The sequence below is a fragment of the Mercenaria mercenaria genome, chromosome 16, assembly GCF_021730395.1.
Source record: "Mercenaria mercenaria strain notata chromosome 16, MADL_Memer_1, whole genome shotgun sequence".
Classification (NCBI taxonomy): Eukaryota; Metazoa; Mollusca; class Bivalvia; order Venerida; family Veneridae; genus Mercenaria; species Mercenaria mercenaria.
The window spans coordinates 60,677,173-60,698,323 of NC_069376.1; the positions used below are offsets into that span (position 1 = coordinate 60,677,173).

Genomic DNA, 21,151 nt, shown 5'->3' on the forward strand with positions numbered 1-21,151 from the left:
TTTCACATGTGCGAACAAAGTGATATATTAGATCTATTCCTGTGGAAATTATGAAAAAATAAAATGTTTTTCAAAAATTGAAAATCCAGGAATTTACGCCCCCCACGAAACAGCCGTTTTGGCCAAAACCACGAAAACTTGTGCTGACGAAATTAATTGATTTCACAGTATACTTATTCTTAGATAGAAAATCCATTTTACTGTCAAATCTTCTATAACTCCAGCGTGCTGTTATGAGCCTTACTTTTACCATGACAAATTTCAGTATAAAACAGTTCCTGGGATGTGTCTTAAAAGAGATGTATTGAATTCGAAGTTTGATACAGTTATAACAATGTGTTTCTCACTGGTCCTATACAGTTCTTAATATTTAGATAATTATAAGGAATGAGAATTTTTGTGGCTGTAAAGCTCATTTTATTGGGATATGGTAAACAAATGCTTTTCTGATGTTTACAGTTTTTGCAGAAAGAAAACTTTTAAGACAGATTGAGAAGGTAATGAAATGATTTAAGAATGAAAGAATCATTTAAATAATCACAAATTGGTTTATCTGTCTATATTTTGTAGGGTGGAGGTAATAGTGTGTTGTGTTTGTGGAGTTACCGTCATGGCAGTATAGAGCCGGAGGATCGGGTTGATAGTCCTTGTAGTGAAGGTATCACCTTGATATGTGTTTTCAGGATATAGGAGGAACTAAAAAATCTTTTTATTATACCTACACACAACAAATATAGGGGCTTTATTAGAATCGCTTTTGTCCCATTCATCAGTTGGACTCACAGTCCATCCTTACATATTTAAGACACCATGATTTTTACATCACTAAGGAATTTAATGAAATTGAACACAGTGAAGTTTTGAGTACAAGAGCCAAAACTCTATCTTAACCTTTAGCCTGCCGGCAGCAAAAGAATTTCCTTTGCGACCAGTGCAGATCAAGATCAGCATGCACGGATCCATGCATGCTGATCATGGTTTGCACTGTTTGCTATTCAGACAGTAAATTTTCACTGAATACCCCTTTGAATAATAAGTGGTACTGCTAAAATTGAAAGATGGAACAGTCCATTGTAGAAATTTAGCACCTGGTAAAGGTTAAATTACTTTAGAATTAACTAAAATAATCGGTAACTCACTGACTGTTCCATTTGAATATTTGAGTACATAGGCATACTGTGATAAGTCTTTTCCTCATGATATTTACGAGTATGTCTTGCCTCGAGATTTGAAGTTACTTAATTGCCTGTATACTCTATTAAAACAGATGCTGTCTTGCTCACTGGAAAAGCAACTTCAGATGGCCATTATATTTTCACTGTGGACTCTGATGTAAGTATTTTCAATACATCTTCAGATAGTTTAATGCTTTATGTTATTTGAAAAGAAATTCTAGTTGTCTAAAATACAAAAACAGTGAAAAGTTAAATGACTGATGTATGCATTTAATCAATGCAAAAACAAAACCTTTGGTAACAAGTTAGGACATTGCTGTTGCATTTTGTCAAATCAGTTGCAATTTGTGATATAACCAAGATCTACAAGCTTCATTCTGAATGAATGCTTCAGTAGGTAATGTGCAGGACTACATGTATAAGTCTAAGGGCTGTGAGGTTCCAAGATTGGACAATGTTTTATTTCTTGACTAGGATTTTTTTATTCCCAAACAAGGGAGTGTTTTATTTTCAGAGTAAGGAGTTTTCTCTGATGATTTGACAGAAGAAAAGATCTTCATTTGTCCACTAGGGCAGCTGAATTCGAATCACTTACCCTCCCTGATGCGGGTTTGAAAGCCTATTTGGCATGTAGAATTCTAGCAGGCTTGCGGAAAGTTGTTGGTTCTACCCAGGTGCCAGCCCATGATGAAGTAATGCTTGTAGGGCCACCTGGGGTCCTCTACCATCATCAAAGCTGGAAAAGAAACCATATTACCTAAACTGCGTCTTTGTGACTCTGAACCCAACATAATCTAGAACAAAACAAAATCCATTTTTCCTGTACATAAGATTTACCTTGAAGGTTTTCATATACTTGTGAAATTGTCAGTAATGGTACAGGTACCAAGAAAACTGGTTATGATATCTGACTGATATAACATGAGATATGTGAAGCACAGATTTGAAAGTAATTTGACTACAAGAACTAATACATGTTGTATATTGCAGCGCTGCCTGAGTCTGTGGGATGCAAGGATGTTGGTTTGTGTGAAAACATTCAATAGTGTCAAGGTGACTGACCTCTGTCTCCTAGAGACCAATACTTCACAAAATAATAGGTAAACGTTTTTCATATTTAATCAGTAAATTTTGTTCCATTGTAAGCAGTGTGAATTAAATAGGAACTGTTCATTTTTGCAAGTTTTCATAGTAAGGTAATAGTTAGTGTGCTAGTGCAGATGCTTTACAGGCTATACTTTCATGTGTAACTTTCAGAAAAAAAGTGAAAGTGTGTTACATAGACATTTAGACTTTAAAGGCATCAAGGCTGTTTGAATTTTTTTATTTGGATTTTTTAAAAAATAAAATAATTCCACTTTGAAATTTATAGTTGAGGTACGAAAGATTTTTCACATAAATGTCTAGATAGTTTGTAGTGTCCAAGTGGTTAAGATTTCTGACTTCAAATCACTTCCCCTTAATGCTGTGGAATGGAGGCTCAGACACCTTGCTTTAGATGTAGATGATTTATTTCAGGAAGCCATCCATCAAACTTTCAGAAGGTAGGTGGTTCTAACCAAGTGCCCTGTGTCTGAAATAATGAGCGAATGGACACTTTGGGGTATTCATCTTTATCAAAGCTGGAAAGTGGCCATATGACCTATGGTTGAGTGGGTGTGACATTTAACCCAACAAAACTAAAGTAATGTTTATATTTTTGTTTCAGCTTGAGAGATATGAAGTTAGTGATAATGACTGAACCAGAAGATGGAGAATGTTTTCTCAAGGTGCAAACACTACCAGACTGGGAGACAGTATATAATCTGCAGTTATCTGCCCCTAGTAAATTGGCAAAGTGTAACACATTCCAGGATGCCCTGTACATCTCAGAATTCTGTGCAAACAATGAGTAAGTACTGTGGTATAATCTGAAGTTTTCACATTGGATTTATTTTTGGTGTATTTTCTGTCTGTATCAAGATGATCTCGTACAGCAGGTTTCATAACTCTGGCTTACCTTTAGTCAAAATTATTCCCCATTGTAACATGGAAAATTTATGACATGTTTTCAGGAGCTATTATAGTAAATGCTTTTTTACTCTCCATATCTCTGACTTACAGTTTACAAATTTTTATCAACTTAGAAAATTTTAATTAAGCTTTTGTATGTAAGCCATTATTATTAGAAAGAATAAAAAAAATAATTGAGCCGGCTGTCTTAAGTTAAGAAAGCTCTTGTTTTTCTTCAAATCTCAGCAAATGTCATAACTAAAACGCATAAATAGAAAACTGTTCAAAAGAAATTGTTATATTTTTAACTGACTAAACAATTGAACCTTTCAGAAAACCTGGAACAGTTACCACTCTAAGATTCAGGTGCTTGAATGAAACAGATCCCAAAACAAGGTAAGAATTGTAAAACTGTTAGGATTTGAATACATTAATGTACACAGTTTCTTCGCATTTTTCTGCCATTTTCTGAAATATAACATTGATTTCTGTGAATGAACATGTGCTTGTTTCTGACTTTTTAGATTGTACAGAATTTTACAGAAGAATAAGTTTGAAGAGGCAGAGAAGTTTGCCAACCTTTTCCAGCTTGATATTGAGGTAATTAAAACAACTTCTTTAAAACAGTCACACATTTAAATAGTTTTTAAAAGTCACTTTGCTCCCATTTAAAATGGAACAAAACAGGTCTGTATTGACTTGCTTTACATCTTTTCAAGTTATTCTTAATCTCATTTATCGCATTAGTGGTCAAGGTCACTGACCTTGTAATGCCCATCACTGATGTGGGTTTGAATCCTCACTTCTGGGTATAGAATTCATCCCTTGAGCAAGCAAACTAGCTGGCCTTTAGGTTGCTGGATCTACCCAGATACCCGCCTATGCCCAAGAATTATTGCTTAAGAGGGGCACCTAAGATCTTCCTTCACCAACAAAAGCAAGAATAAACACCGTATGTCCTAAATTGTGTTGATGTAACTCTTAAAGCAGTAGAAAGAATATAAAAGTATGTAATGTACAGTTCATACTTCAATTTGATGACATTTGTATGATCCTAGAATATTTTTTTTGCCTAAGTCTGAAAGTAGTGGAGCATGTTTATCGGGGAGTTCAGATTACTTGATGTTTTATTTGTACATGTATTACAGCTGGTACATACGGTTAAGGCAAACTACCTGATAGACCAGTTATCTCCCTGGAACTGCAGCAAATATGAAGAAGAACAGGTCAAAGATATGATTAATCAATTATGGAGCTGTCTGGATACAATTGTGGTAAGTTCTCTTTCATTAATACTTATGGATTATTGGTTTCTCATTTATTGTTAAGGGCTGGGCATGAAAAATCGTTGTTTTGGCCAAACTAACTTTTGACTGGTATTTCAATTGTTATATGCCCGTCTGAAAGACGGGACATAGGGAATGGCGGGCTGGTGGGCGGCGTCCACAAACTTTGTCTAGAGCATTTAGAGGTCAAAGGTCAAATTCAAGAAGGCTGTCTGGAGCATTTCTTCTTCATGCATGGAGGGATCAGGAGCATTTCTTCTTCATGCATAGAGAGACTTTGATGTAAGTTGGCACAGTTGTCACCACCATGAGATGGAGTGTCGCGCACAATAACCAGGTCCCTAGGTTTAAGGTCATGGTCACTCTTAGAGGCCAAAAGTCAGATAAAAGAATGACTGTCCGGAGCAATTCTTCTTCATGCATAAAGGAATTTTGAGGTAACTTGGTATAATTGTTCACCATCATGAGACGGAGTGAAATGTGCAAGAACCAGGTCTAAGGTCAAGGTCACACTTAGAGGCCAAAGGTCAGATACAAGAATGACTGTCCAGAGCATTTCTTCTTGCATGGAGGGATTTTGATGTTAGTTGGCACAAATGTTAACCACCATGAGACAGAGTGATGTGCACAAGAACCAGGTCCCTAGGTCTAAGGTCAAGGTCACACTGAAGAGGTCAAAGGTCAAATTCAAGAATGATTTTATCCTGAGCATATCTTCTTCATGCATGGAGGCATTCTGAAGTAACTTGGCAAATTGTTTGCCATCATGAGACAGAGTGTCATGCACAAGAACCGGGTCCCTAGGTCTAAGGTCAGGGTCACACTTGAGATTCAAAGGTCAAATATAAGAGTGAAATTTTCTTGTATGACCTTTCAGTGGGTTGATGAATGCTTCCACCTATTGTCACTGAACTTTATATGCAGGTCACCCATGACACTCATTTTAGGTCAAGGTCAAGTCAGATGTCAAGGTCACTGTGACTTGTTGTATTAAAATGCATATGAAAGGTGAATGGTTCCACCTATTGACTTCAAAGTTTATTTTTAGGTCACCAATGCCACCAATTTTGGAAATTTTCTTCTAACAATCTCTCGACAGGCGTATTTTGTGACTATGGCACCCTTGTTGGATAATGTAAATAAATAATAAAATAAATGGGCAAATTCAAATTCTATTTGATCTTTGGTATTCAATTTTTAGCTCACCTGAGCACGAAGTGCTTATGGTGAGGTATTGTGATCACGCTGTGTCCATAGTCCATGCGTGCATCAAGTCGTCCATCGTCAACATTTGTGTTTAAACGACATCTCCAAAACCACTGAATGGATTTTGATGAAACTTGGCCATGATGTTCCTTGGGTGGGTCCTCTACCAAAGTTGTTCAGTCAGTTCTGCTTGGTTGCACATAGGGGCTGCCAGAGCTAAAAATAGAGAAAACTTCAAATGACATCTCCTAAACTGATGGTCCAATTTTAAAATAATAGTCCACCATGAATATAAATGAGTTTTGTCAATTTTATACTACATTACATAATTATGTAGTTGTAAAATTACCTAGCAACCTGATTTGGTTTAAATCCTTGTTATGTTACTGTATGAAAGAACACCTTTTGAATTTTAAATGACCGTATGCTACCAAATGTAGTAAATTCTGGTAATCATGATAAAAGGCAAGTGCCGAAATTCTGATTACATGATTTTTTAAAGTTGTTCATTTTTCAGGGTTAATTTTGTATTGATAAATGGAGGTTTTGTCAGGAAAGATTTCAGGATTAGAAGGGTTCTGGTTAACAGGGATATTTTTCTAATGAAATTAGATGGCCAAATATCGGGAGTGCAAAATTTGTTCCGTTTAGAGGGGTTACTAGTATTCACACAGTTAAGAGGTGTTTTTATGCCCCCGAAGGGAGGCATATTAGTTTTCAACTGTCCGTCCGTTCATTCGTTAGTTAGTTCGTCAGTCACAACGTTAACTTTTTGCATGAAGGCACTTTACTTGCAAACCACTGCACCCAGGACCTTCAAACTTCACATGCTGATAGTACTTACTGAGTATACCACCCCTACTGACTTTGGGGTCACCAGGTCAAAGGTCAAGGTCACAGGGGCCAACGTTGACTTTTTGCATGAAGGCACTTTACTCGCGACCCATTGCACCCAGGACCTTCAAACTTCACGTGCTGATAGTACTTATTGAGTACACCACCCCTACTGACTTTGGGGTCACCAGGTCAAAGGTCAAGGTCACAGGGGCCAACGTTAACTTTTTGCATGAAGGCACTTTACTCACGAACCACTGCACCCAGGACCTTCAAACTTCACATGGAGATAGTACTTATTGAGTACACCACCCCTACTGACTTTGGGGTCACCAGGTCAACGGTCAAGGTCACAGGGGCCAATGTTAACTTTTTTTTGCATGAAGGCACTTTACTCGCGAACCACTTCACCCAGGACCTTCAAACTTCACTTGGTGATAGTACTTATTGAGTACACCACCCCTACTGACTTTAGGGTCACCATGTCAAAGGTCAAGGTCACAGGGGCCAACGTTAACTTTTTGCATGAAGGCATTTTACTCGCAAACCACTGCACCCAGGACCTTCAAACTTCACATGCTGATAGTACTTATTGAGTACACCACTCCTACTGACTTTGGGGTCACCAGGTCAAAGGTCAAGGTCACAGGGGCCAACATTAACTTTTTGCATGAAGGCACTTTACTCGCGAACCACTTCACCCAGGACCTTCAAACTTCACGTGCTGATAGTACTTTATGAGTACACCAACCCTACTGACTTTTGGGTCACCAGGTCAAAGGTCAAGGTCACAGGGGCCAACGTTAACTTTTTGCATGAAGGCACTTTACATGCGAAACCACTTCACCCAGGACCTTCAAGCTTCACTTGCTGATAGTACTTATTGAGTACACCACCCCTACTGACTTTGGGGTCACCAGGTCAAAGGTCAAGGTGCTGCGGGGGCATTTGTCACCATTAGTGACAGCTCTTGTTCTGTAAATGAAATTTGTTTTTCCTGTCAGATGTCTGTAAACATTACATCATAATTTTAGGATGACCTTCATACCGCAGAAAACTGCATGAGAGCTGCTCTCCCCACATACAGTGATACAGAGAAACTGCTGTCGTACTGCAAGGAAAGGGTATGTAAATGAACGTCAGACAATATCACCCCAGACAGATTCATCCTTGCTTAATTTGATCAAGGCGGACTAAATTCCCCCTTCGATTTTGTAGAATAAAAGCTCTAAAGTTTAAAAAATATTAAAAGCAATTAAAATTTTACAATTTTTAATTTAATAAATATAAATTTTTAAATACAGTGAAACACCGCTCGCTCGAGGTCGCAAGGGGATGAGCAAAATGCTCGAGTTATCCATGGTTTCGAGCGAACCAAACATTGACCAACAGACGAAGAAAAATTGAAGTTTTATTGTATCAATTGTCATCGGGACCATTTGCAGAGGAAACAGTGATGCGTAATAATAACAAACCCGTGACATTTAAAAAAAACATATCACAAACGCTATCTATGATGTAATAAGTAATAACATACTTGCTTTAATCTAAAGCAAACAGTAATTGATCAATATTTGATCAATAAAACTTTTCTTTAACCTTTCTTCAATAATTAATCTCATTATCAGATCAAATATACCGACAAACAAACATTTCAGATAGTCGGGGAATAGACAACGCAATTTTCATGGCGTGCGAAAATTTTTAATTGACCGATACATTCTGATCGCCGAAGCTGCGAAAAATTTTGACACCACTGCTCGAGTTAGCCAGAAGCAACAAAGAGTAAATTAATACACAGGGACCAGGTGTCATGCTCGAGCGATCGAGTTATCGATGCTCGACCCAGCCATGGTAATTTCACATAGAAAATAGAAGGAAATCGGCCGGGACCACATGAAATGCTCGAGCGAGCACGGGTGCTCGAGTCATCGATGCTCGAGCGAGCGGTGTTTCACTGTAGAATGAAGTGAAAATTTGGATATATTTAAAAATAAATAAAAGGGGATTGGGGTTCTTTCTCCTTGGTCAAATTGAGCAAGGGTGCAAGATATTGTCTGTACTCATAATATTATGTAAATAGTTTATTAAAGGTATATATATTCCATATTCATTGGACTACTTGTCTTTAGCGGGTATCATAGCGTAAAAGCTTGCCAAAAATAATTACCTGTAATTGAATAAGGGGCCCTTGTGGCGAGTGGTAAAGGTGGCTGACTTTGAATCACCTGCCACCAATTAGTGTTTGAGCCCAGATCAGGGTGTTAAATTCTTCATGCGAGGAAGCCTGGCTTGGGTGAGGTCAGTGGTTCTAACCAGGTGCCTGTGCAAGAGGTGCATGTGACGTTAAACCCAACAAACTCACATGAATGTAATTCAAACTTATATTGTTATCTCTTTAAACATGGGTTATATTTTGATATTAAGGCTTAGTTTGTAATATCACCAGAAGGAAAGAAAAATGTCACAACTTGATTGTCTTCAGGGTTGTTTGTTTATTGCCAGGGCTTTAAGTCACACCAACACAACTTAGGTCATATGGCGACATAGATTTTAATGGTAGAGGTGCCCAAGGTGCTTTAGGTATTGTTTCAGGAATGGATAGGCTGGCACAAGTAAAAACTGACCTTCTGAAAGCTGGCTGGATAGCTTTCCTAAGTACCAAGCTAAGCGGAGCTCACACTGACATAGGTGGTCAGCAAGCAGTTTGAAGTCACAGAGGTCCCTGCTCAATTTTGATATTTTTCTATAACTTTCTTACAATGCCCATTAAACCAGGATGCCGGCAGTGTGTTTTATCTGTTGAATGAAGTTTTATAAATTGCAGATCACAGTTAATTAATATTTATTAATAATACTTAACATTTCAGTTATAGACAATAACCCAACCTGAACACCTGATTTACATATAAGTTTTGATTTGATTTTCTCTTGTAGCTGGTCAAGGCTTTAGCAAGCAAAGACCCAGCAGTCAGAGAGAAACAGAGGGCACTATTCAGCAAGGTAATCTATGTTTAGCAGTACATGTATATACTAGTGTGGATATTAGGTTCCAGTTTCAACTGAGACATTAATTTTGTACTAGCATTAAAAACATTTTGGGTCATTGATTGGGTCTTTGGCATATCGACGATACCGATATATCAGAAGACAAATATCGACGATACATCGATTATTAAGTTAGATTAACAACCTATTTGTTCATATGCATACTATATACCTTCCTGTAAATGCTATTTTTAGTTTTATTGCCTACTTTTCATATTACTGTTTGATTGTGTTGTATTTGTATCTATGAAATAAAAGAAATAAATAAAAAATAATTAAATCTTTCATTTTTATTTTGCCTTCACTTCTCTTTTACATTTATCTAAATTTCCAGCTTTGTGAACTTAATTGTTTTTGAGGGTCTGAGTGTTTATCTGGATAGTTTTGTTCTCTCTGTAAAATATCGATTTTTGAAAATGGGAATCGATAATCAGTCGACAAAAAATATCGTTGATACATCAATATCGTTTCTATCGATGACAGTCCTAGGTAATTTAACTGTCAATCAAATGATTCCTTAAAGTTTAGTCTATAGACATGTTTCTGTATAAGTTATACAAAATAGTATATTATTTTGCAGTTGCTGGAGATTCAGCATAGACTTACAACCTTTAAACTGGCATATGGAGAAGAATCATTTAGGTAAGCATTCTGTCAAAGTAATAAAGGGTGTAAAGAAAGTTTAATCAAATTTCATTGTATCTAGGTTACTTCATAAATTTGTTGCAATATTGACAAACTGTGAGATTTTGTGTCTAAATGCGATTTTGGCCAAATCGGCATTTTGGGGCTATTCTGACAGATTGTCATATTGTGAGTAAAAGTTCATTGAATCTCTTAAATATATCAAATAACTGTATTGGTAGTTGCATTTTCTGCACAACCTTCATAGTTTTCAAACGTCGGGTTGATCTAAAGGGCAGTGAATTATCCATTATTTGATAAAGAAACAAATGGCGAAACACAGAAGTGTAAAAATACAAACATGATAAACACTGTTTCCCTCCTTACTTATTCATTGTGATATGAAGGAGTTTTATTGAAAAAAAAAAATGCATTAGTTGCTGCAAACATTTTGAGATCAATTTCTGTGACATAACTTTTCAGTTTTTCTCCAGTGACGTTAAGTAAAATATCATGATTTTTCACATATATTTAGATGTAACTTGATTTGTTTTTATGCCCCCGGCATCTACTGATGCGGGAGGCATATAGTGATTGTCCTGTCCGTCCATTTGTTCGAGGTTAACCAAATGGGACCGTTTCGTCTAGCATCAATACCCCTTACTAGAATGACTTGATACTAATGCAGATGTCATACCAAAGACGAAAAAAATGGTACTAGTAGCTTCCTCGCTTGGCGCTCAGCATTAAGAGGATAGTGATAGGACTGGTCAGCCCGGTGTCAGTATAATGTGTCTGGGTGGGGTATCATGCCACGTGTCTACGGCGTGATATTCCAGTGAGGCAGCACTATAAAGTTGAGCATTGTGCTCACTGCTACAAGTAGACACCGTCGTTTATATGACTGAAAAATTGTTGAAAAAGACGTTAAACCCGAACACACACACACACTAATGCAGATGTAACCTGTGACCATTCCTCATCTTCAAACATCACCAGACCTCAGTTTGACCTTGACCTCATTTTGGACTTAGGTTGCTTTATATGGGCCATCTCTTGGTTAACCAAAAGGGACCATTTCGTCTAGCATCAATACCGCTTACAAGAATGAATTGATACTAATACAGATGTAACCTGTGACCATTCCTCATCTTCAGACATCACTTGACCTCAGTTTGACCTTGACCTCGTTTTGGACTTAGGTTCCTTTGTATCGACAAGGATGCCACTGGGGGCATCAAGCATTTATTGAATGCAGCTCCTTGTTATAGAAGAGTAATTCAGCTTTTATTGCTTATATGTTTATTAAAGATAACATAAATTGTAAGTGTTGTAATCAATTAAAACAGTCAGAGGTACTTGTTTATGACGAAAAGCTGATACTGGTGATAGTTATTTGTAAAAAAAAATACCAACATACACAAGTAACATAGTAACATTTATTATTTTACTGACCATCATTATATCAAAACTGAGTTTTTACAAATGTATTATGAAAAAAGTGCTATAATTACTGGATTTTCATTTGCAATATAACCAGGATTATTTTTAGCTTGACTATTCGAAGAATAGAGGAGTTATCCTACTCGCCCCGGCGTCGGCTTTAGCAAATGTTAAAAGTTTGCGTACCACCCCAAATATTTTCAAAGTCCATTGAGATATTGTTTTCATATTTTGCATACTTGTTTACCATCATGACCCCAGGCTGTAAAAAGGAGGAGGCAACTCTATCAAGTATTTTGACTGAATTATGGCCCCTTTTCGACTTAGAATATGCTTATTGTAATGTTAAAGTTTGCGTACCACCCCAAATTGTTTCAAAGTCCATTGAGATATTGCTTTGATATTTTGCATACTTGTTTACCATCATGACCCCAGTCTGTAAAAAGGAGGAGGCAACTCTATCAAGCATTTTGACTGAATTATGGCCCCTTTTCGACTTAGAATATGCTTATTGTAATGTTAAAGTTTGTGTACCACCCCAAATATTTTCAAAGTCCATTGAGATTTTGCTTTCATATTTTGCATACTTGTTTACCATCATGACCCCAGTCTGTAAAAAGGAGGAGGCAACTCTATCAAGCATTTTGACTGAATTATGGCCCCTTTTCGACTTAGAATATGCTTATTGTAATGTTAAAGTTTTTCTCATAGCTTATATTATACTATCAAGCACTGAGAATAGTTGAGCACGCTGTCCACTGACAGCTCTTGTTTTCTAGTGGTGAGAAGTGGGAACAGTTTAAGCGTGCTGATTTGCTCCAGGAATCTTTGAGATGGCTGGACAGAGGTCATTTTGATACAGGGTTTATCATCTGGACTAGACATCAGGTTTGTTACATAATTATGTTAATTCTCAATATTGAATTGTAAAAGTAGATGAGAGAAACTTTTTATTGCATGTAGCCGATTATTTACATCACTATGTCTTTAGGTATGTGTACATAATCTGTTGAGATCTTTTTTGAAATACCAATTTTTATGCAATATGTTTTGTTCACAGGGTGGAATACGGCCCTCCTGGGAAAATAATTGTATGGTTAGGCTGTATTTTTAATGCACTTCTTTAAATGTATGAAAATATTCATATAAGAAGTGGGTAATACTCATTATATTTTTTACTTATTTTTAGTAAAGTATATATTCAAAGAAATATATCTCAGCATGTTTAACACATGATTCAACTGATCTTGTAACACTATATTTCACCATTTCGTTTTGACAGTCGAGCTGGAAGAGTGACGTGTTGAGTCGAGATCTGATACAGAAGATACTGTCTACCATACCACACCAAACCCCACCCAGCAATCTGCTAGGCTACATCAGTACTGGACTTATTCCATGTGTTGTCAGAGAAATACCAGAAGCCCTGGTTAGTTTGTACTGTTGTGTAATTCCTAATACTGTTAAATGCAGAATACCTTTTTATACTTTGTCAAGTTTTCTTTTTAGCTCATCTGATTTTTTGAAAAAAAATGATGAGTTATTGTCATCACTTGAGCTGTTGTCGGCGTCGGCATCGGCGTTGCCTGGTTAAGTTTTATGTTTAGGTCAGCTTTTCTCCTAAACTATCAAAGCTATTGCTTTGAAACTTGGAATACTTTTTCACCATCATAAGCTGACCCTGTATAGCAAGAAACATAACTCCATCTTGCTTTTTGCAAGATTTATGGCCCCTTTTGTACTTAGAAAATATCAGATTTCTTGGTTAAGTTTTATGTTTAGGTCAACTTTTCTCCTAAACTATCAAAGCTATTGCTTTGAAACTTGGAATACTTATTTACCATCATAAGCAGACCATGTACATCAAGAAACATAACTCCATCTTGCTTTTTGCAAGAATTATTGCCCCTTTTGGACTTAGAAAATCAGTTTTCTTGGTTAAGTTTTATGTTTAGGTCAGCTTTTATCCTAAACTATCAAAGCTTTTGCTTTAAAACTTGCAACACTTGTTCACCATCATAAGCTGACCCTGTACATCAAGAAACATAACTCCATCCTGCTTTTTGCAAGATTTATGGCCCCTTTTGGACTTAGAAAATATCAGATTTCTTGGTTAAGTTTTATGTTTAGGTGAACTTTTTCTCTTAAACTATCAAAGCTATTGCTTTGAAACTTGCAACACTTGTTCACCATCATAAGCTGACCCTGTACAGCAAGCAACATAACTCCATCCTGCTTTTTGCAATAATTATTGCCCCTTTTGGACTTAGAAAATCATTTTCTTGGTTGAGTATTATGTTTAAGTATACTTTTCTCATAAACTATCAAAGCTATTGCTTTAAAACTTGCAACAGTTTTTCACCATCATAAGTGGACACTGTACATCAAGAAACATAACTCTATCCTGCTTTTTGCAAGAATGATGGCCCTTTTTAGACTTAGAAAATCATGGGTAGGACAATATTTCTATTATACAAAAAAAATCAGATGAGCGTCAGCACCCGCAAGGCAGTGCTCTTGTTTGTACGTTTGTTATTACTTTGCCAGAAGTTGATACTAAATACTGTTAGTCAGTGCTTCTCAGTATTGCATGTTCTCGATATGTGGAAGATTTTCTGTCAGACCTAAATAGGTAAAAGATTCAGCAGCGTAAAAACTAATAATCTAACTCTATTTGTAGGTAGATCTTGTGGACTTGGTTATTGATAAAACAAAGAATATGGAGACAATGGATAAGGTTTGTAAATCTGTTTTCAACGAAAGGGCCCTGGTTATATATTTTTGTGCCCACTCAAAATTTTGGGAGGCGAAAGTGGTAGGTGATAAAAGCGATTAAAATAATTTTTCGTAAATACACGTAGTCTCATGTTCTGAAATACCCGATACCACTCTAACTCAATGACATGATTGTACAGGTAAAAAATCTAGGAATATTTATGTACAAATCTGACAGCAGCATATAAACCACATTAAATCCTGTATGAAATATATCAGTTTAAAGACAGAATAACATCGTTTTACTGGCATTGTTTATGAATGGCAAACAGGTATTAATAATTGTGAATACACATTTTGTGCCATCTTAACCAGTGGACCACTTATTAGTCCCCTACTAGTTGAAAACCAGTTTCGGTGACTATAGGAATGCACTTTTCCGTCATTCCGTCCGTCCGTCCATCCGTCCGTCCATCTGCAATTTCGTGTCCGGTCCATAACTCTGTCATCCATGAAGGGATTTTATTACTTGGCACAAATGTTCCCCATGATGAGACGACGTGTCATGCGCAAAACCCGGACCCCTAGCTCAAAGGTCAAGGTCACAATTGGAGGTCAAAGGTCAACAGGGCTTTTTTCCTGTCCAGTCCACAACTCTCCCATCCTTGAAGGGATTTTAGTATTACTTGGCACAAATGTTCCCCATGATGAGATGATGTGTCATGCGCAAATCCCGGACCCCTAACTCAAAGGTCAAGGTCACAATTGGAGGTCAAAGGTCAACAGGGCTTTTTTCCTGTCCGGTCCATAACTCTCCCATCCATGAAGAGATTTTAATATTACTTGGCACAAATGTTCCCCATGAGGAGACGACGTGTCATGCGCAAAACCTGGACCCCTAGCTTAAAGGTCAAGGTCACAATTGGAGGTCAAAGGTCAACAAGGCTTTTTTCCTGTCCGGTCCATAACTCTGCCATCTATGAAGGGATTTTAATATTACTTGGCACAAATGTACCTCATAATAAGACGATGTGTCATGCACAACTTTCAGACCCCTAGCTCAAAGGTCAAGGTCACACTTAGCAGTCAAATGTTAACATAGCATAACATCGTGTCTGGTCCATAACTCTGACATTCATTAAGGGATTTTAATATCACTTAGCACAAGTGTTCCCCATGATAAGCGATGTGTCATGCGCAAATCCCGGACCCCTAGCTCAAAGGTCAAGGTCACAATTGGGGGTCAAAGGTCAACAGAGTTTTTTTCCTGTCCCGTCCATAACTCTGCCATCCATGAAGGGATTTTAATATTCCTTGGCACAAATGTTCCCCATGATGAGACAACATGTCGTGCGCAAAGCCCAGACCCTTAGCTCAAAGGTCAAGGTCACAATTGGAGGTCAAAGGTCAATAAGGTTTTTTCCCTGTCCGATCCAGAACTCTGTCATCCATCAAGGGATTACAATATTACTTGGCATAAATGTTTCCCATGATGAGACAACGTGTCATGCGCAACACCCAGTACCCTAGCTTAAAGGTCAAGGTCACACTTTGAGATCAAAGGTCAAGAGGATTTTTTTCCTGTCCGGTTTATAACTTTGTCATGCAAAGCAGGATTTAGATATCAGTTGGCACAAATATTCCCCTGGATGAGACAACTTGTCCTGCGCAAGAACCAGGTCCCTAGGTCTAAGGTCAAGGTCATACTTAGAGGTCAAAGATCAAATTCAAGAATGACTTTGTACGGAACATTTCTTCTTCATGCATGGAGGGATTTTGATTAACTTGGACCAAATGTTCACCACCATGAGGCACCCTTGTTTTTAGAATTACGTCCCTTTGTTGTTACTATAAATAGATTTTATTGTAACTTTTTTATTACTGGCGGTAGAGAAAAATCGAGACCACTTTTCTGTGGTACAGCATGCATGTTACATCCAATTTTTAGATGTATTTTGACCTATCTCTACCTGGTAAAGAGTTTCTTGTGGACTTATATTATATAGATTTTTTTTTTTTTTTTTTTTTTTTTTTTTTTTTTTTTTTTTTTTTTTTTTTTGAAGATTAATTTCCCTTTGTTGTTACTATAAATAACTTATATGATAACATTTTTATAATCAGCCAAAAAAATTCAATATGAAAACAACTGTGGGTTTTTATATATGCACATTTTAATCCAAGTGTGTTGTTATAACATATTGTATATGTAGTACAATATTGAAAATATACATCATTGACAGATTCAGAGAAAATTAGGTGCCTTCCAGTAGGGGACTTTGTATTGCATGGCAATACTTCATTCACTTGTTTTATTTGTTACAGGCAAACTGGCCAAAGACGGCGATTCAGTTTGCAGAGTACATGCACACAAGATTACATGAGGCTTCTGCAGTCATGATAGATGATGACACCTGTATGGCAAACGACAATGCTAACAAGGTTTGTGTTTTTGAAAAAACTCAGTAAATTTTATGTTATAGTCTTTCATCCTTCTTTTCTCATTTTGGGATGTCTGGTGTCTTGAATATTTGATGCAGTTTGCTTATACTGGACTGATATGCTGGTGCAAATCTGATATATTCAAAGCTAGTCACGGTGAGTTTTGTAATTGTTATTGATTTCATTTATTCTCAATCCTGCTTATGCCTATCAGCATTCATTATGAAAACACATTTTCAGTAACATAGAACTGAGAATTCATTTCATTTTGTGGTTTTGACCAAAATGGCTACTTCGTGAGGAGAGAAATAGGAAATTTATAGTTGTTAAAAATAGCTGCAACTACAGAATTCAAGCAAATTAGTCAACCACAAATATTTATGATTTCACTGTGTCATTTTAATATACATTTTCTAAATGGGATAGTGAGATTTTCAAGAAATTGAAGACATGTATTAGAAAAGAAACAATGCTGATCTCAAATGATTCAAAGTTAACATTGGTACAATTATTGCAGACTCGGCTTCGAAGTGAGGTGACACTGAAACCTCTGATGACGTTGATTATCAAACTGAGGCAACTTGATGATGTCCTACATAAATACAAGTGCAGGTTGTCTCTTACTCAGTTCCTTAAGGTAAGGTATTTTTGTAAGCACCCAATACGGGGGTCGGGGGTTCGAGCCCCATTAGGGTCACGACAATGACCTCTCAAATGACATCAGAACTGGTTTTTCCAGGAAGCGGACTCGAGAGTGGTTCAGATAAACTTAAAGGTTTCATCACAATCAAGCTAAAATAAATTAGTATAAACTAATATAAAGAGTAGTTAATGGCGAAGGTAATTGGGCAGATGTTATCAAAATTAGATATTTTTGCAAAGCTAAAAGTTCGCTATTTTTAAAGGTATTATTAGTTTTTGTGAGGTAGTAATTTTGCAGCTGAAAGTTTGTTGCTTTTCAAATTAATGTCTTTTTTTTCCTACTGGTTACAATTTTCATTTCATGAAAAATAGGGTTCTTAGAGCTCAGCTGATTTGTTATTGTGACTTCTGCTCACAAGGTGTGCATGTTGATAATAAAATTTGGCATTCTTTGGCTGACATAGTTCCTTCAGTTTGCATGATTTTAAAAAAAATTAAATCAGTAGTACTGCTTCTGTTATTAATATGACAAATAGAGTAGTTTTTTTTATCATCACTATAGAATTCTCTATTGATAGTGATGACCTTGATTACCTAGAGTTCATTAAAATTGAAACTTACAGGAAACCAAAGAGACGATTACATTTAGGATGCTCGACAAAGTTGTTGCCCTTGATTTAATTAGCCAGACGCTGGAGAGACAGATAAGACCTTATATGAAGGAACATGGACTAAATCAGGACCAGATCTTCTCAAAATATATCAAGGTATGTTTTCAGTTTAAGTTCGTTTTGTCTTTCAAACAGACAGATACAGTCAAACTTGTATATAAAGACCACACTAAGAAGAGCATAAAACTGGTGTAAATTAGCAGATGAAATTGCAGTGAAACCTTGACTAAAGACCACCACGGAATAAAGGCTACTATTTCCTCTTCCTGTGTAGCAGTAGTGATAATTATGTCTCCCCCACTCTGGGGGAGACATATTGTTTTTGCCCTGTCCGTCCGTACATCACACTTCATTTCCAAGCAATAACTGGAGAACCATTTGACCTAGAACCTTCAAACTTCATAGGGTTGTAGGGCTGCTGGAGTAGAGGACCCCTATTGTTTTTTGGGTCACTCCGTCAAAGGTCAAGGTCACAGGGGCCTGAACATTGAAAACCATTTCCGATCAATAACTAGTGAACCAGTTGACCCAGAATGTTAAAACTTCATAGGATAATTGGTCATAAAGAGTAGATGAGCCCTATTGATTTTGGGGTAACTCCGTCAAAGGTCAAGGTCACAGGGGCCTGAACATTGAAAACCATTTCCAATCAATAACTTGAGTACCACTTCACCCAGAATGTTGAAATTTCAAAGGATGATTGTACATGCAAAGTAGATGACCCCTATAGATTTCGGGGTCACTCCGTGAAATGTCAAGGTCACACGGGCCTAAACATTGAAAACCATTTCCGTAGAGTAACTTGAGAACCACTTGACCCAGAATGTTGAAACTTAATAGGATGATTGGTCATGCAGAGTAGATGACCCCTAACGATATTGGGGTCACTGTGAAAGGTCAAGGTCACAGGGGCCTGAACATGGAAAACTGTTTCCAATCAGTAACTTGAAAACCTCTCGACCCAGAATGTTGGAAACTTCATAGGATGATTGTTCATTCAGAGTAAATGACCCCTATTGTTTTTGGGGTCACTCCGTTAAAGGTCAAGGTCACAGGGGCCTGAACATTGATAACCAGTTCCGATCAATAACTTGAGAACGTCTTGACCCAGAATGTTGAAACTTCATAGGATGATTGAACATGAAGAGTAGATGACCCCTATTGATTTTGGGGTCAGTCTATTAAAGGTCAAGGTCACAGGGGCCTGGTCATGTAAAATCATTTCTGGAAAATAACTTGAGAACCACTTGACCCAGAATGTTGAAACTTAATAGGATGATTAGACATGCAGAGTTGATGACCCCTATTTATTTTGAGGTCACTTGATCAAAGGTCAAGGTCACAGGAGCCTGAACAGTGACTTGAAAACCACTAGGCTAAGAGTGTTGAAATTTAGCGGGATGACTGGACATGCCAAGTAGATGATCCCTATTGCAGCCAACCATCAGTGTCTCTTTGACTTTCGCTCCTGACCCCTATTGACTTATTGCCTATAGGACTTTGCATTGGGGGAGACATATGCTTTTTAGCTCACCTGAGCAATGCTCAGGTGAGTTTTTCTGATCGCTTGATGTCCGGCGTCTGTCGTCTGTCTGTCAACATTTAGCTTGTGTATGCGATAGAGGCTGTATTTTTCAACTGATCTTCATGAAACTTGGTCAGAATGATTACCTTGAAGAAATCTAGGCCAAGTTTGAAAATGGGTCATCTGGGGTCAAAAACTAGGTCACTAGGTCAAATCAAAGAAAAACCTTGTGTATGCGATAGAGGCTGTATTTTTCAACTGATCTTCATGAATATTGGTCAGAATGATTACCTTGATGAAATGTAGGCCGAGTTCGAAAAGGTGTCAGCTGGGATCAAAAACTAGGTCACTAGGTCAAATCTAAGAAAAAACCTTGTGTATGCGATAGAGGCTGTACTTTTCAACTGATCTTCATGAATATTGGTCAGAATGATTACCTTGATGAAATCTAGGCTGAGTTCGTAAAGGGGTCAGCTGGGGTCAAAAACTATGTCACTAGGTGAAATCAAGGAAAAACCTTGTGTATGCGATAGAGGCTGTATTTTTCAATTAATCTTCATGAATTTTGGTCAGGATGGTTGCCTTGATGAAATCTAGGTCAAGTTTGAATATGGGTCATCTGGGGTAAAAAAGTAGGTCACTAGGTCAAATCAAAGAAAAAAATTGTATATGCCATAGAGGCTGTATTTTTCAATAGATCTTCCTGAAATTAAGTCAAAATGATAACTTTAATGAATTCTAGGCCGAGTTCGAAAATGGGTCATCTGGGGTCAAAAACTAGGTCACTAGGTCAAATCAAGGAAAAAAACTTGTGTGCGATAGAGGCTGTATTTTTCAATTGATTTTCATGAATATTGGTCAGAATGATTGCTTTAATGAAATCTAGGCCGAATTCGAAAATGGGTCATCTGGGGTCAAAAACTAGGTCACTAGGTCATATCTAAGAAAATACTTGTTTAGACTCAAGAGACCACATTTTTAGTCCAATCTTAATGAAAATTGACCAAAATATTTGTTTTCATGAAATCACTAGGTTAAACATGTTTACACTGTTAAAGTGTTTCTCAGGTGAGCAGCCTAGGGCCATCTTGGCCCTCTTGTTTACAAAAGCAATTTCTAGTTCACCTGTGTTGAGAGATCACCTGTCAACAAAGACCACTTTCGGCTCACCTGGACATTGTTCAGACTGAGCTGTGAGTAAAATATGGTGGTCTGTCATCCTGTGTCCTGCGTTAACATCTTTACTTAAATATCTCGGAAACTACCAATCAGAATTGAACCAAAACTTGGTATGTAGTATCCTGGCATGGACCTCCCTCTCTAGTTTTTTTCAAATGATTGTGTTTTGCCCCTTTTAAACTTTCTGTATAGATAAGTGTTACAGGCTATTCTGGGTACAAGCTGTAGACAAAAAACAGCTGTTAAGATAGTTCTACATGTTGAATTAACAAAGTAATTGCATAGTGTAATTTATCCAGATAACATACAATAAAAGCCTTGACTCGGCATATGGAAATGAAAGTCATTTTATGCATAAATGGCAACCTGTGA

General features: G+C 37.2%; 1 protein-coding gene across 1 annotated transcript in view; it reads left to right on the top strand.

Moving 5' to 3' along the window:
- Positions 1-21,151, top strand: part of LOC123540233 (kinetochore-associated protein 1-like) — a 116,974-nt gene that overhangs the window by 26,263 nt on the left and 69,560 nt on the right. The window contains exons 9-24 of the mRNA XM_053525976.1: positions 571-658; positions 1,268-1,332; positions 2,166-2,275; positions 2,884-3,066; positions 3,501-3,563; positions 3,692-3,767; positions 4,316-4,441; positions 7,528-7,617; positions 9,431-9,496; positions 10,122-10,183; positions 12,388-12,496; positions 12,891-13,037; positions 14,289-14,345; positions 16,646-16,762; positions 17,280-17,399; positions 18,028-18,171. Coding sequence (XP_053381951.1) covers positions 571-658; positions 1,268-1,332; positions 2,166-2,275; positions 2,884-3,066; positions 3,501-3,563; positions 3,692-3,767; positions 4,316-4,441; positions 7,528-7,617; positions 9,431-9,496; positions 10,122-10,183; positions 12,388-12,496; positions 12,891-13,037; positions 14,289-14,345; positions 16,646-16,762; positions 17,280-17,399; positions 18,028-18,171 — 1,623 coding nt within the window. The remainder of the gene's footprint in view (positions 1-570; positions 659-1,267; positions 1,333-2,165; positions 2,276-2,883; positions 3,067-3,500; positions 3,564-3,691; positions 3,768-4,315; positions 4,442-7,527; positions 7,618-9,430; positions 9,497-10,121; positions 10,184-12,387; positions 12,497-12,890; positions 13,038-14,288; positions 14,346-16,645; positions 16,763-17,279; positions 17,400-18,027; positions 18,172-21,151) is intronic.